This window comes from Rhinolophus hipposideros (assembly GCF_964194185.1).
Source record: "Rhinolophus hipposideros genome assembly, chromosome: 3".
In the NCBI taxonomy this organism is placed as follows: domain Eukaryota; kingdom Metazoa; phylum Chordata; class Mammalia; order Chiroptera; family Rhinolophidae; genus Rhinolophus; species Rhinolophus hipposideros.
Genome location: NC_138049.1, coordinates 8,068,982 through 8,086,134, shown reverse-complemented (window position 1 = coordinate 8,086,134; position 17,153 = coordinate 8,068,982). Strand labels below are relative to the sequence as shown.

Below are 17,153 nucleotides of genomic sequence, written 5' to 3'. Positions count from 1 at the left end.
CTGATGACCTTAAAACATCTGAAGGGGAAAGTTAGCTCCTAGGAGACGTTGATACTCTTCTTATTGCTATTTGTAAATTTCCCCAGATTGGGGATTACTTCTGCTTTGCAGGAATTATCTGCTTGGATCAAAATTTAGAACCATCTCTGGCAAACCTTCAGAAAAAGATATGCTTTTTTTTTAGACGGACGTCAAAGGCTGCGGCAGGACCCAGTAAAGACGCTGCAGGGGTGGCATGAGGCTCTGGGAGCAACGGCTCCAACACAGGGACAGCCTCTTGGGGCTTCCTCGTCCTCAGGAAGGTGACACCGTTAAAAAGGAAAAGAAAGAGCCACGAGCAACACGGTTGCCAATGAAATAGGAGCAGGAGCACTTTCAAGAACTTGGGTTTGCTGGGGACTCTGAGCTCATCCACAGGACCTGGGGGCTTGGTCATGGAGTGAAGAAACTTAACCTTGGCTCTCAGAAACAGAGAACAATGGCCCAAGGAGTCAATTTGAATTCCCTCCAGGAATTAGAACGGGAGGTGATTCTCCAGGTCCTGTACCGAGACCGGGTGATTCAAAATATCGAGGACGAAAGGATACGGTACGCTGTCATTGGGATGGGTGGAATTCTCTGGGTTTTTGGCTCTATTAGGAGTCTGCTCCTATGGGCTTGGCCTCTTGTCTGTTGAGAGAGAGTCCGAATGACACAGGCTGTGGGTAGAGATTACCTCTGCTGTTTAACTCAACTTGGAAGACAGGAGGGGACCAGGGAGGCTGCTTTTGTTATTCATTTAAATGGTGCCTTGTGTGTGTGTGTGTGTGTGTGTGTGTGTGTGTGTGTGAGAGAGAGAGAGAGAGAGATAAATTTGCCTACTTTGCAGGAATAATTCAAAGGAAGCTGTCAGGCTTCCAAAACAGCCCTCAGGGGAAAGACCTCCCGTTAAGGGCTTTCCTAAATTATTTTTCATGGTATCTGATGGCACAAAGAAAAGCAAGCAAAGCAGCTTAGAAACAGCAAATCTGCTGGAATCCATTCCTGTCTTTTGTTGTTTTTTTTTTCCTCTTGCTTTTGCTTCCAAGTCGGCTCTGAGTACCAGAGGAGTATAAAATACCAACCTGCTCAGCCTGTTCCCAGACTGATTTGTCAATAGGGAGCGTCTTTCCTTGTGGTCTCTTAAGCTGCACAGGCTGTTTGACGTTGGTTGGCATTTAATAAAGCAGGGCTAGGTTGTGTCAAAGCTGTCCATTGTTACCTGTCAAGGTCCATCTTTACACAGATTAGATTTAAATAGATGTTGTTTCTTTGTCAATGTTTATGGAGGACCTGAGGTTTAGAAAAAAAGTAATGGAATAGGCTTTTTGGTTTGTTTTTACTTTTATTAGCATTTATGTGATGCTGAACTTACTTCTAGGCCGTAAGTTTTTGTGTTTTCAGTTTCTCGTGGGATGGTTTTCTTCTGTGCAACCGCCTCTTCTGGTTTAGGCACAACTGGCTCCTCTTCAGTGAGGGTCCTGCCAGTGTGGCAGTGGGAGCTGACGTATGGGTTTGCCCGCCCGAGAGCTCTGCCAGTGTCTCGGGAGCTTTGTCCATGTGGCTGTGCTCAGTGACCAGAGAACCTGCATCTAAACCCTTGCATTCAGCATGACTCTCTGCAGTTTTAAGCATTTTAATGTGCAGCAAAAATTCCGCACTCTTTCTGGGCCACCAACCCTGCATCAAGCCCCATGGTTTGGCCTGAGCCCACCTACCAACGCCACCATTGTGATGATGGAATGGCACACACTGCTTCTATAAAGTGACGCCCTTCAGATACTTGGTGGCTTTTCAAATATGCATACCATTGATGGCCCGGGCAGCTTTATGAGTGTTCTTAAAGTGAGCACACAAAGATTGGAACCTCTCAATGTGCAGCATTTTGTGGGGTTCTCTGGGTCAAGTGAAGAGTGAACCATTTTTAGAGGTCCCCTCAGGCTGCCACAGGAAGATCAGTTTTGTTTTGTTTTTAATGGCAGAACTCTTTGAGAGTCTGCCAAGAAAAATGCACATATAAAATAAACCGCACAACCAAATGCTTGAGGAATGAGGGAAATTTCCTGGTCAACTGGAAGGTACAATATTCATTTTCTACCGTCACCTGTTATCCCAAAGCTCTCTAAATATACTTAGACTTCCTTCTACTAAGAAATGTAACACACTGACCAACGTGGAATTTTTTTTAATGATTAAAGAGCTTTCTGTGATGTAGAAACATCATTTTGAATGTCAACAAAGAACATGGAGAACTGTTTTGTTCCTGAGGGTACTGATTCTAGGGCAAATCCTGAAAGTTGGATGTAAGTTTATTTCTAGAGAGTGACTTCCCTCTTCTAAAAGTAGGTAACAGACATTTCATAAAAGTGCTCTGGTTAATAACACCTCTTTGGGGTCCAAGGTAATATCCTTTTGCCCTAGGGCTATTGCGTAGGGGAAGTGGGCTGGAAGTACACTGACCACCCAGAAGAAAACAGTAGCAAAGCAGAGCATGAGTTAAATAGTTTTATTGGGTAACACATGACAATAGCAGGCATGTATGCTATATATTTGTAGATCTTTCCATGCCTTGCACATTAGAATTAATGTCATTTTCTGTGTTTTTTTCTTTTCTCTCACTATTCTTGCTTACCATTATCATGCTCTGTGGGCTGGAAGGGATGAACCTAGAACAAATTAGCAGCTAACTTCTCTGTGCCAGGCATACTGCTTATGCTTTGCCATCCAGCAACCCTGGAGCTAAGATTCCCCGTGTGTGAACCAAGCCTCATGACCGGCCATGGTGGAAACCAGGGGTGCTGGGTGCTAGGGCCCCTCCTCTCTTGCCATGGCCATACTGTTGGAGTCCAGACCATGGACGAGTGTGTCCAGCGTCGGTTCTTCCATTCAGTCGAATCTTCCCATTTAACTCTGGGCCCCAGGAAACTGAAGACGCGCCAGCAGCATCTCCGGTGGAGAGGCACGAAGAACGTGAGCCAGGAGAACAAAGAGAAATCGTGTGCCCGCTGCCAGCGGGTGCTGGGGCTGCTGCTGAACCGGGGGACCGCGTGCCAGGGCTGCAGCCACCGCGTGTGCTCCGAGTGCCGCGTGTTCCTGCGGAGGGCCCACGTGTGGAGGTGCACCGGGTGTTACGAGGACAGGTGAGCAGGGAGGAAGTCCGGGTCCCCCCGGACTCAGGTCTGAGAGACGGTGGGAGACAAACCATCGATAAAGAGAGGTGGCCAATGTCTACGAGTGCATAATATGGAGAGACCTTTCTGTACTCGGAGGTTACTGTAATTCAAAGATAAATTTTATTATATAAAAAACGTGGGTTTTTGTTTGTTTTTGTAAATTTACAAAACTTTGTTTGTAGTGGCTAAGGAATTGCTCACCCAGGAGTTAAGATTCATTTGGGTTTTGACAATGTGCCCTCGTTTTCTTAGAGCTTCATTTATCTCCTCCGGGAAAAGTGGGGTGGTTGTAACACAGGGCACATTAGAGTGACCCTGTGCAGCTTTAAGCAAGGCCTTTTGGAAGGAGGCGAGCTGACCCGTATTGGACATGCGAATAAACACATGAGAATGCTTTCTACTAGTGATAGACTGGATCTACATTTATTTTAATCTTTTGGTGTTGTGAGGTTTCAACATTTTTTTAAAACATGGAATTGGTATTTTTGAACTACCCATTTTGAAAATGGTAAAAGACATATTGGGTTTGGTCTCCTACTGTTCAAAGCAAGAATGGGTTGGTCGTTGATTCTTGAAAACCCCAGGGAGAATGTTTCTGGTGGTTGGGGAAGACATCACAGAACTTGTGAGAAGGGAGACACGTTCGTCTGCTGTGAAGCTAGGAGAGTAGTCAGAGACTTTGAGATTTGTGACTTCCAAATATTGCTGCAGAGGCATGACTGCTCCAATGAACAGAGATTGAACTAGGCGCTCACACAGTGTGGGGAGGGAGCTGAATTTTCTCTCCCCCAACTCGGGAGGATTGTGTTTGTTGGGCATCCTGACCTGCATCTCCTTCAATTTCCCGTCCCTTTGCAAGGCCTGATGTGTTTCAGCCACTCATCTAAAGAAAGGTGACGCTGTCCAACCAGATTTCTTTGGTCCTGAGCTGCATACCTTCTGCTTCTCTAGAACCGTCCAAGGCGTACTGACTCCTATCACACTGGACCTCTGCGTGACTCAGGTTTCTTTGGCTTGTGGAAGCTGGTGCCCTTCAGGCTTTTCTCAGCTTGAGAAGGAAAAACAAAGAAGTCCTGTGAGCCACCCGGGCCACACTTGTGCTCATGCAGGTCTGGAATTTTGAGAGAGTAGGTGACAATTGCAAATAACCTCTGGAAAGATCTTAAGATCGTCTTCCATGTCAATCAACCATATGTAGTTGAAATCTAAACATTGCTTCGTAAGGTATTAAATTCTTCAGCATTTTTTTTCTAGTAGTTAACTATAAACACCAAAAAATCAAAACAGGAGGACAGGGCTGAGGCAGTCTCCTGGGATGCTGGCCGTGTTGAAATCTCCACCCCAGAGGTGTCGGGCTGTGGGTCTTGAAACTTTACCCTCTAAGTACACCAGTGTGATTTCTAAAACCCCAGCTTCCTTATTTGGAAATAGGATGTTTTTCAAAATACCTACCTGCGTTACCCTGAGTGAACTGACACAGGAAATCGAATGGGGAGAGAGCTAATTAATTTGTAACAACAGGTTTCCCCCCTCCTTTCTCTTTGCTTTCTGAGCAGCCCTCTGTTCTCTCTTGGATTGGTCCACTCTGGGCTGCCATCCTATTTTAGGGCCAAAGAGAACGCTTGGTGAAACTTTAGAATATTTGACATTCATAACTGAACTGCGAGCTGGAAATGGGTTTTGACCCCAGTCGTTTTGCTCTCCTGGCTTCTTCGTCAGCCTCAGACTCGTTCCTCAAAAACAAGCGGATGTGTTGTGGAACAGGAGGAGGGAAACAGGTTTTTAAAATCAAGAAAGGGGAATCTCTAGGATAGTAATTTAAAAAAAAAGCAAAACCAATTTGCAGATTGCTGCAGGCAGTGAAGAGGCTTTTGAAATGTGCTGGTGTCGGGTCCCAGGAGGCAGCTGAGGTTCCCGCCTTCTGGGCAGGCCTTCCCACGCAGGACCACTGAGGGTGAGGCTGCAAAGGGTGTCTGGAGCTCAGAGGAGGGAGAAGTGAGGGAGGGCTGAGTTGCTCGAGGTGACGCTCCAGAGTGTCCATGGTTGGAGCATTTGTGGGAGAGGGTCAGGATTAGAGAGGGGGCCGGACATTGTCAGGGTGATGGGACAGCCATGCGCCATGTGCAAGATGCTGGCTGAGTGTTTCTTTACTTCGAATGTTTATTTAAACCATAAAATAATCTGACGGGGCAGCCACTACTGTTATCCTCATTTTACAGGTGAGGAAACAAAGGCTTAGAGACACAAGGTAGTTAGCCCTCAGCCCAAGGCCATGGAGTCAGTAAAACTGAAACGCAGTCCCCTCCTGATCTCCGCCCTCTCGTGCCTGCTGGGAGACTCTCCCCGAAGCTGCTGCAGGGAGAGACAGCACCCAGCACAGCTGCCAGGGCTCAGGCCTCAGACCTGTGAGAGAGCCCAGGCCAGGTCAGATAGCCTGACCCAGAGGAGCAGAAGTGCCCGCCCACCCTAGAAGCAGTGATACATGGTTGCCCTGTTACCCCCGCTGAGTTTGGGGGTAGTTCAGTTTGTTCCGTAGCATAGACCACTGATTCAGATCTCCTGGGGGGAAGCAAAGCATCCTGCTCCTGAATTCCAAAACAAAATTGTTCAACTGGTGCACGTGTATTATTATCATGGAAAATCAAGTGACAGTGCAAAAGAAGTTCTGCTAGTTGTTTCCTGCTTCAAGTTAAAATTCCTCGAGTTTGGAAAATGTAATCTCTTACATTTCAGACTGATACTCCCAAGATTTTCATAATCTCATGTTTTGATAAAATACTGAATCACCACTTTGTATCCACAAAGGCAAATATCTAACGTATGAAAATGGAATAATTCACACTCATTATTACACATACTTCTATTCTTCAAGTGAGTCAAAGATTTACTTTATGAAAGATTGAAAAGAAATCCAGTGCCAGAAATACCAGGTATAGAATAGGAGAATTGGCCAAGGAAGGATTTATTTAGCTTGGTACCAAGGTTAAAATAACATTTCTCTACTGCCTACCTTCTGTTTCAAAACTTGGTTTCTTTTTTTTTTCTAATCTGATGTTTAACATTGCTGATAGAAAGTATGTTCATGTGTTTCACGTTAAAAAGCATATATAGAGAAGTTCAACATATTGAGTAAAATATTTCACATACTTGTACATTTACAAATTTTCTAGAGGTTAACTCCTAAGACTAATTTCACAAGGGAGAAGCCTTTTGTTCCATGAAATACCGTGGTTTTTTGTTGTTATTGTTCTGAATTAAAAATGGCATCTGTTTTAGTTCTCACAATATAGCTTGGCTGTTATACATGATACACACACACACTCTTTTTCTTTTGTTGAAGCTGAAATTTCTCCTGTGCTCAGCATGTAATTAGTCTTGGCAAGTCTTGCTTTTAAAACCTTTTTGAGATGAGTAACCTTTCTGTATTACTAACTATTTTGTTCGTACTGGAAGTTGTCACCTCACTCTCAGATCAGCTGAAACCTTTTGCCCTGCAGGGAAGGTCAGCCCCAGGAGGCCATCTCCCTGGGCTGGCACTCTGCTTGGTAGGGAAGTGCTGCGTGGTTAACACTCTGGGCTGGAGTGTAGGCTGGAGTGTAGGCGAGAGGTGATGCTGGACAGGCTGGTAGTTCCTTTTAAGTCTTGTTTTCATAGGACTCTCCACAATAACATACACATGTCCGTAGATCAGACCAAAGTGATTCCACAAATAAAGGTCATGTGTGGATTTCATGACTTTAGATGATTCAACTCCTGCACTGGTCCCTTAATGCAGATAGTTAAGAATCAACATTAAAAAGCTCTCCTTTTGGTCGAAAGAAGTTTGCCCATGGATTTGTGCCTAATGTTAAAGCTGATCTGTCTGTTCTCCTCTGAAATCCCTTCTAGCTCTGGGATGCTCTGGTGAAAGTGTGATTGGGTTTTGTGATATCTTTCTCAGATTCAAACTTACGCTTAAGGATTGTTTTAAGAAATGAACTAAACCAATTTTTTAAAAGGAAAGAAATAAAAATGCCTAATTCTGCTATGTACTGTGCTACCCATATGAACACTACTTTTATAACTTACGATAATGAAGTCAACAGATAAGAAACCAGTTATTCCTTCTTCCTTTTAAAATTGTAAAAACGTGCCAACAAGGCAATGAAACTGTTACCTTACCCACAGTCCTCAAAGCCTGGCCTAGTTTTTGCCACATCTGAAATGATTGCTTTGTGTTTAATTTGAAGAATTCTGGGGCTCTACAGTCTGGGGTAGTAAATTCATGTTGCTGCTTGGGAAAAGGACAGTAGGATGTGTATGACAACAGAGGTAATATATAATCTTATGTGGTAAAGACATCTGAGTTCATTTTGAGTTCTGTTTAAGAAACGAGTATTTAAAGTTTGAATCTTACTATAAATGTTAACAGAACCTAAGAGCTAGTGCATCGCAAAAACTTTTTCCACCTGAAATAACAAAATGAAAATATAATTTGGGTTTTGACCCCAAATTATAGCTGTCAAACTGTACTTTAGTCAATAAGCCAATGTTCGTAACAGCACTGTTTGTAATAGTCACAGACAACCCAAGTGTCCATCAGCAGAGGAATGGGCAAGCAAAATGGGGTATATCCGTACCATTGAATATTATTCTGCCCTAAAAAAGAGTGGAATTCGGCTACATGCTGAAGCGTGGATGAACCTCGCAAACATGCTAAGTGAAATCAGAGACACGGGAGGAAAAATATTGTATGATTCCACTTACTAAAGTAGTCAAATTCATAGAGACAGAAATGTTTTATAAATAATTTTAATCACTTAGCCAATCGTTTTGATATATCTATACTCTTAAATTATTACTTGTATGTTTTAGAATATCTGTAAATAATTATTTTGGTCACCTACATAGTTCTCTAATTACATTTACAACAGTTATTAAACCAACTCTATATTTTAACTGATTTTGAGACTGTGATTTCCCAATTTGCAAGTTCTTTATTTTGATTTCAGGATATTTCCCCCAGAAAAGCATGTGGGCGGCATATGTTCTAAGCCACTACATATTTGAGAAGGCCTTCAGTTAGCCTTCCCTCATGAGTGACGACTATACTGGATTTTTAAATCTTGAGTCCCAACCTTTTATCTCAAAATTTAGTAAATGCTTTCTTATGGTCTTTTGGAATTTACTATGACAGAGACATCTGAAGCTAGTTTTAGTTTTATTTTCTTATTTATCATCTGATCTTTATGTACTAGAAATATTTATTTTCTCTGTATCCTGGTAATTTAAAACAGTTTCTCGTGTGTGTGTGGGTATGAGTCCCTCCACATCAGTTTTCATCCAACAAAGTTCATTTGAGGTGCCTATCCTTTGGGTTTGCTTGTTTAAATTTTTTTTTTAAGTTATGGTAAAATGTGCATAACACAAAATTTACCATCTTACCCTGGTTAGTGCACAGTTTAGTGGTCTTAAGAACTTCCCATTGTGCAAACCTCACTACCATCCATCTCCAGAACTTCTGCATCTTGCAAAACTGAAACTTTGTACCGGTGAAACAACAACTCCTTACTTCCCTTCCTCAGGCCCTGGTGACCACCCTTCTACTTTCTGTCTTTACGCATTTCCACTCCTCTAGGTACTTCATGTAAGTGGAATCAAAAAGACCGAATTTGTCTTTTTGTGATGGCTTATTTCATTTATCATAATGTCCTTCAGGTCCATGTATGTTGTATCATGTGTCAGAATTTACTTCCTTTTTAAGGGTGAGCAATATTCAATGGTAGGTATATACCAAGTTTTCGTTATCCATCAACCTGTTGATGGACACTTGGGTTGCTTCCACTGTTTTGCTGTTGTGAACGGTGGTGCTATAAACGTGGGCATAAAATGTCTTTTTGAGACTCTGCTTTCAATCTTTTGTGCATATATCCACAACTGGAATTGCTAGATCACATGGCATTCCTAGGTTTAATGTTTTAAATACCCACAATACTGTCCCATAGCAGCTGTGTCATTTTACTTTCCCACCAACAGTCCACAAGGGTCCCAGGTTCCCCGCATCCTCGCCAACACTTGTCATTATCTGTTTTGTTTTTCTTCCCGATAAGAGCCACTAATGGGTTTGAAGTGGGGTTTGCCTCTTTCTTGACTCAGTACCATTTTCTTGAATCAGGCCTGCTTATTCGCATTATTCTTGTCTGCCACTTGCCCTGGCTTCTTGCGGAATAACTTTTCATATGTAGGTTGGCCTCATTCTCTATCCTCCATTTGTGTTATCTTCACTTTCAATGTTTAATGTCTTTTTCTTTTTATGCCATGTTCTGGGAAACCATCTCTCATATCAGCCTCACTGATTCAACTTTCCACACTCAATTCTGCTCTTCCCGTTCTGCTTTTGCGTTAATTTCCTAAATATTCCTTTATTCCAGTCTGTTGTCTCTTTGCTTCAGCTGGGGTTTTCCGTATGTCTTTCTGTTTCCTTTTCATGGAGGTGGGTCTTAAATATTTTTGAAGACTGTTTTCTGGAACTTTCCCTGTTTCCCCCAATAATGCACATACAGAGTAAGCATGTCCCTGGGCTTCAGGACTCCGTTGCTTGTGCCTGTGGCATCATGTCACAGGGTCTCGGCTGCCTCTCAGACATCCGGACTGAGGTTTTGCCAACAGGGAGGAGGTGCTCTGCGTCCTTTGCCCCTTCTGTGGCCCCTTCGGTGCTGGCGGATCCCTTCTTAGTTCTATGGAGAAGTCGGGGTAAAGCACAGCATCTAACCTGATTTTTAGTGTCAAGACCGTAACAAGTTCAGCTCTGTCTAGCTGCAGCATGTGTCTTTTTTCGTTGACTAGTTATCTAACATAACAAACCGAGAATCAGAAACCCATGGCCAACAGAGTACAGACAGCCCATAGGCTTTCTTTTTTTTGCCTGTGTGATGTCTAACATTTATCATTTAATGCCTTAAAACAGGGCCTCGGTTCTCCACGTTGCCATGGCACCCACCCCTCCCTGCTGTCTCACATGAGCCCACTCTCCTCATTTACAGTTTCTACTGGGAGCCTGAGTTTGTGAGCCCATCCTACATGTTCAGAGGGCATGATGCACTCTGTCCCCAGGGCTCTACTTATGTTGGGCCCCACCTTATCCCTCCAAGTCTCAGGGCTCCCTGCAGATGTGGGATACTCATTCATTCACCAACCCTCATAGATTCACTGGCCTCTGCCATAAGCCTCCCTCGCGCTTGGCTGTGAATACGGCACTGAGTATGACACAGAGCGGACCCGTCTCTCTCTGAGATCAAGGAAAGGAGAGTTATCAATGTTTTGCACGAAGTAGTGGTAACAGCTCGATAAAATCATTTATCTTCATCTCAGTGCTCTGACTCCTCTCCCAGTTACCTAGGAGCTAATCACAACAATGTCTTTTTTTCTTGTAAGAACGTTGAAATCAGATCAACTGAGCTGGTGGAAAAACTCACTAGTTTGCTTTGTAACTGAAAACCATCTTAGATTTAGGATTATGTGGAGTGAAACGGTTTTCAACGGTATGCATGCATAGGGCCATTTTATTTAGCTGGGCGTTGCCTCTCGGTTGGACAAGCTAGCACACAGCAGTTAGGCTGATCTCAGTTTTACAAACTTTGGCTTCTTCATTTGGAGTCTTTGCAGCTTGTTTGTCTGAAGAGCCAGCCATCAGGGCACTGGTTGGAGAGCAGCTCTACACAGGAAATGTGCTTGTTTAGGCATTCAGAGAATCCCGACTATACAGACCAGTTTTCCACCTGTGTGCGTTGAATGGTAGAAAAACACATGAGCAACTCTAGGGACATCATACCGACTTTTGGGGGAACTTGAAGCATGGACTCCTTGACCACCTGCAGATTCCAGTAATCTGGATGCAAAATAAAAATGCTTCCAAGAGGCCTATTTGGCTCACTGCTTGCTCATGGTAATGAGGTCCAACTATCTTTCCAGTAGGGTCATCCATTCATCATTCTGTTGAACGTGTGTATGCTAGAATTTGCAAAGTGCTTTCAATAGTTATTCCTCGTGTGCTAATAAAATGACAGCATTAGGCGAGTTCACGGCTATGGAAATGGACACTGGAATTTCCAGAAGTTTATTAAGAGGCTCTAGGCACCAGTTATAATTACAGTGAACCTCATGCAGGGTTAGTGGAAAGGTTAGCCACTGAAAGAACTCAGGACTCCTGACAACATCTTCTGCTTTCTCCATCACCCTGGCTTTCGCTTCTCCAGATGTATTTGCCGACTGACTGAAAAAATGTTACACAAACAATTCATGATTCTGCTAGAGACACGTAAAAGCATTAACTATTACTGAGCTCAGAAAGTGTTCCGAGAAGCTTTCATAGCCAGATTCTGATTAATTGTCTGGGAAGAAATAAGAAATGCTTCCTTTGGTTACTGTGAGTCAGGCTACCCCGTGTTGGCCCTAACGAGGACAGAGATACTGCGGGTGCCACCACTGCACGGTCTGCTCACCTCTGTCCTAGACAATGTGAATGATAAAAGGTGTTCCCTTGAAAACTTGGGATTTGTGCCAACAGGGAGCCCTTATGGGAGTATTAGGGAATGACCGTGTTAGGGAACAACTGCTCATGAAATGGTTGATTCTGCAAGAATTATTTAAGATCCCGCTCAAATCTAGTTTTGAAAGGAAACAGCCTCAAATGCAAAAAGTGCTGGGCATCATCTGGTGTAGGACTGTGGTGTTTTTACCCTTCCGTTCTTTAATTACAGATGAGCCCAAGGGACCTGCGAGTTTGTGTCCAAATCTGTCCGTGACAAATAAGCTCCCGCTTGACCTTCACAGGTGATCAGTTGGGATTCAGTGAGACGCTGTGGTGATCACATTAGATGCCCAGCATTACGTGGCTAGTCTTTTCGTTTATCTGTTTCTCGTATAGGTTCTGAAACTGGGACGAGAGGAGGACTTGGTAATAATCTGCTTCGGCAATTTACTCAGGCGTTTTCACCTTTCTCGCCCTCCTCCCCTTAACCATTTTTCGTGATTGTGTGTGTGTGTGTGTGTGTGTGTGTTTGCTTTGCAGTGGTGGCCCGTGTCCGGCCAGCTCAGCTGGCTACAGACAGGGTCATGGTTTGACTTGTTGCTGGATTCTTAGCTGCTCTGATCTCTTTTGCAATCTGAGACCTCTCCCCATCTCCAGACCTGTCTGGTATATGAATGCTTTTGGCTGCCAGGGTAATGAGCTGAAAAGTGTGAGAGAGGAATTCACTGAGACGGGTCACCACCATCAGGAAACAAACCCCAGGAAGTGAAGCTGATTTATCAGAGGGAGGCCTCCTTGTTTCCATGGATATTGCTCTCTACTCCCCTCAACTAATGGTTAGACCTTGTCCGGCATGAAAGGACAGAAAAGGCATCCTCAGAAATAGAACAACTAGGAGATGTGACACCTCAAAGGAGCGTGAATTCACCACCCCTTTAATCTGTCCAAACTTCCCCTGGGTTTTGACTCTCTGTTTTACTTCAGGGGAAACTTCTGTTAAGATGCCGAGTTCTTCTTCAATTTAGTAGATTAGATATTGGAGTTTCTGGTTTTATGGCTGCAAACATTTCCCTATCTAAGTCATAATCACAGTTGCACATTGCATATATTGGCTCTGCTTGGCAGTGACTGATTATCAGATTTTATAAATGTGCTGTGTATGATTTCCTTGTTCTAGTTACTAAGCACTGGAAACAATCATTTGCTTACTAATCAGAGAATACAATAGTTTCTAACAACCAGATGAAGGGGAGGAAGTTGGTTGCTGTCTCTGAGAACCAATAGAACTTCATAGGCAATGGTAGGCTGTTTCTTAAATAACGCGTGAATTGGCATTTATTTGTGAATTTATGTACACTGACAGCGTTTGTAAACATTAAGTTTGAAAACTCCACTTGAGTTTGTAGAGAGCCTAGAGAACTTAATGAGGGTTTCTTTCAGTAAATACTTTAATAAAAGAGACTTTCCCATGAGTTGAAGTTTTAATTTTTCTTAAGTTTACATAACCAGGAATTGACAGGTTTGTGGCATATTACTATTTCGGGTATGAAAAATTGATAAGAATGGTGCGTTTACCTTTCTACATCCTAAAAGGATATTAATAGTTCTAACTTTCTCATGTTCTTTGAGGTTGAGGGTGGTTTCTCCAGGAATTTGGGGACTATCAAGAGTAAAACATACGTTAGGACTTTGCTTTCAAGCAGTGATCCTGTAAAAGTGCCCCCACCTCCGCTGCTCTCTGTGGGACTAAAAAGGAGGGAGATGTAGTCCTGCCCTAGGGAGCTGCTCTCAGACCAGCTGGCTAAGTCATCTCCCAGGGTGTCTCGTGTGGTCCACTAGGACCCCGGCCCCCAAATCTCCACTGAAGCACACTCATCCCAGGCACCTTCTCTGCTGGCTCTTGGTAAACGTGCTTAACTTAAACTCACCTGAAACTAGACTAAGGATGATCTTCCTCTTAGCAAACAGCATTGAATTTTTTTTTTTTTTTGGTAGCTATTCCTTCATGCTATTGCTTCCCACGGGGAAAAAAAAACATGATAAATTATTATATTTTATCTTTTAATTAAATTTACTGGCGTGACATTGATTACTAACATTATATAAATGTCAGGGGTACAACTTTATAATATAACATCTGTATACTCTACTAAATTGATTCCTTTGGTAGCAGTTTTGTTTCTCCTTGTTTAGTCAGAAAACATTAAGTACTTACTACATGTTGGGCACACACATAGGTTAATACATATATATTACGTATACGTAGTACATATATAAAGTAAAATATGCCCACATAGACATCCCCTAATTGGCTGCTAACTAGTCACATCACTCCACTGCTCTGGGAAATCTGTAAAGTTAGGGGTTGGGTCAGTCATCTGAACTCTGAGGTCCCTTTCAAGACTAATATTTTGTGATACTACCTAAGTACCTCTAATGAGCCCAATACAGCTATCTCTAGCTGAGGCTTCCTTTCTGCTTGTTTTTCAGAAATGTGAAAATCAAAACTGGAGAATGGTTCTTTGAGGAACGAGCCAAGAAATTTCCAACTGAAGGTAAATACTTTTCAAATCTTTGCTAAGGTAAAATGATATATATTCCTAATTTTAAAATAGTTAGTTCAGACGTTTGAACATTAAAGAAAACTGTAAGGACGAGGTAGGTAGGCCCTCACCCGTTTTCTGGCCCATTTGCTTCCCTGCCTCTGCCCCTGGACTCCTGGTATTCCCCCCCATTGCGTGTGGCACCTCCCTCTCTACCCCCATTTCTACCTGCTGAAATCCACCTGTTGACATGAAGTTCCCCTGACTTCCTGCTTATGGGAGTGGTGTCTCCCTGCTCCGAAACAGCAGCAGCTCTGGTCCGTACATCCCTTCCAGCACTGTGGACAGAGCCTTATGTTATATCATTATTTGTGCACTTCTCTTTCTCTCCACAAGCAGGGACTATGCTTTGAAATTGTGTTAGTCCCTTACAGCGCCAAGGACAAAACCTTGTTGACGGTACTTGATCAAAATGATTGCATGAATACCTGGAGACCACAGCAAGTGGATAGCGTTAGAACTGAGCAGAGGATGATGATGATGTGAGCACATGTTGTGATTACATGAGTGGAAGTGTGGGTTCCATGGTCTGTATACCAGAAATGTCTTACAAAATATTTGCAAAGTTGATGTAATGGTGTGATGGGTAGCTGGGACCACGGAGAGCATTTGCTGTGCTTTGGCTACAGGAGGGCCATGTCAAAAGGAGCGAGCGGTACCGGTAAGAGAGTAACTTATCAGGGGCACACAAGTGTCCTCAAAACAAACTGGGGCCAGCAAGCTCTGTGAGTCACATCTGTCTATGCGGTAACGGGTGGCACCCGAACTCTGCGATGTGTGACAAGGGAGCCCAGACTGACTCAGAGGGAAGAAGGTGGCTCGAAACACTTCTTTTTTTCTTGGAAAGAGTGACAGTTTGTGGTAGAGATATAAGCTATTTAGCATCAACCAAAAATGTGTTGGCAAACAAAGAAAGATTGGCTTAAGTATTAGCGCTCAGCTTTTATGAAAGACACTGGTAACCAAGGTCCGTATTCAGTGGATTAAATTCTCACCTAGATTCTATTCCTGACTCTTCTTGCTCAAGAAAAACAATGTTTCTGCTGCATTTATTATAAATCTAGCGGAAAAGATACCGCTAATGGGAGCGCTTGAGCACAAAGAATGCAGCAAGTATGTGTGTGATTTCATTAGATGAGGCTTTCTCAACCCCTTTTCATGCCTGCCCTCTCTCCTGCCCCCCACCAGCTTTGTGAACACTTTTTTCCCTAAATACTGTCCGTTCAGGAAAGTTTAATATCCCAGATATGTTGCATGTCTATGTATGTACTGAGGCCTTTGGAGCACGCCACAAACCATTGGCATAGCCAAGGCTTTTCCATCCTCCAAGTATCAGTTTTTGCTGTTGACTCCATCTAGTGCATAGTCTGGGCAGAGCAATGGCAACTTGGGGTCTTTCTCTAAGTTTTGTTGCTTTGTTTTGTTTCTTTTAATATAGGTTTTTTTGCTGGCGGGAACGCTACCATCTTCAGGTGGTAGATAGATTCACATTTTTTTCACTCACTTCGAGCTCATAAGCAATAAGACTGTGGGAATGAAATTCCTGTTATTGCTCAGTACCATCACCATGAAGACATTACCTGGAGTTTTTTTAAATTATATTTTTGGAAGTTTTCGTATCCTTTTATCAGTTAGGTAAATTAATATGCACGCCAGGATACGTGTGTGGGCTCCCACATGTGTGCGTGCTCGCATACACATTATCATCTTGCCATCTCTTCAGCTGGCTTCCTTTCCTAACGTGGCTCACTTGAGGTAAGACGCGGAGCAGGAAAGAAATGAGACTGACCTTCTGACTTTCTCTTTCTTGTCCAGTGACTTTGCACAAGAATGAAACCAGCAGTAAGCAGAGAACCCACGAGAGTAGTGAAAGACAGCCTAAGCATAAATCATTCTTTTGGGAGGCAAAACAAACCAACAACAAAAAGCCAAATCCTTCCCCCTCTACAGTGCTCCCTCAAATGCCAGGTGTCTCATTTGCTTCGTGACCGATTTCAGTCGAGTTGGGCTCACAGAGCGTGAACAGAGGCAGGAGAGTGCTGTGCTGGGACCACATGCAGGTGGGGTGGGGGTTGGTAGGAGACAGTAGGGAAAGGCAGTCAAGGTCAGATGGGGAAAGGGTGATCTGGACCTTAGCGGGAGCTCTGTCTTACTTATATCTGTGCCCCTCAAGAGAACCTGGCACAATAATTGAGCTGAATTGAATTTGTGTGTTGTATCAGTTGAGGGCCAGTTAGGAAACCAGGTGGTGATCTGAACAAAAAGAATTTAATTTTCTTTGGAGGACTGAAAGAAGGAAAAGGGAACCCTGAGGGAACACAGAGGTGGTAACTGCAGGGAGCAGACGCCATCCAGGCAGGGCCACTGCTGAGTGGATGGTGACAGGAACACAGGCCAGCAGGAAGGAGCCAACCCCTCCCTCTCCTCCTGACTCTGGTCTCCCCCCAGCACCCCCACCCAGAGGCCCTAATAGGAAGCCAGCTGCAACCTCAGCTCTCTGCATGTCCAAGAAAGGTTGTGAATCTGCATATTATCTCATGGTTTTGTTGCAATGGTGTGAACGAGGCTCTTTTCAGCCTTCTACATCCTAAGTGGAGGCTAGAAAAACAAGATGGTGGTTTAAGCCACGAAAGGATTGGAGACAGCTCACATCTGTGCTTCTTTCTGTGCTATTAGTTATCTATTTCTGGATCACAGATTCCTCTAAAACTTAGCGGCTTAAAACAATTCACATTATTATCTCACATGGTTGCTGTCTTCAGCTGAAGCCTCGCCTGGGGCTGCAGATCGGCATTCTCCGGGGCTCATGCCCAAACCCAGCCAGTTAGTGCAGCTCTTGTCCGCAGGCCT

General features: G+C 43.6%; 1 protein-coding gene across 1 annotated transcript in view; it reads left to right on the top strand.

Annotated features, from left to right (window-relative positions):
* Nucleotides 1-478: 478 nt before the first annotated feature.
* Nucleotides 479-17,153, top strand: part of SYTL3 (synaptotagmin like 3) — a gene marked incomplete at both ends in the record, with an annotated part of 66,915 nt that continues 50,240 nt past the window's right edge. The window contains 3 exons of the mRNA XM_081033012.1: nt 479-588; nt 2,940-3,158; nt 14,191-14,255. Of these exons, the coding sequence (XP_080889138.1) occupies nt 479-588; nt 2,940-3,158; nt 14,191-14,255 (394 nt within the window). The remainder of the gene's footprint in view (nt 589-2,939; nt 3,159-14,190; nt 14,256-17,153) is intronic.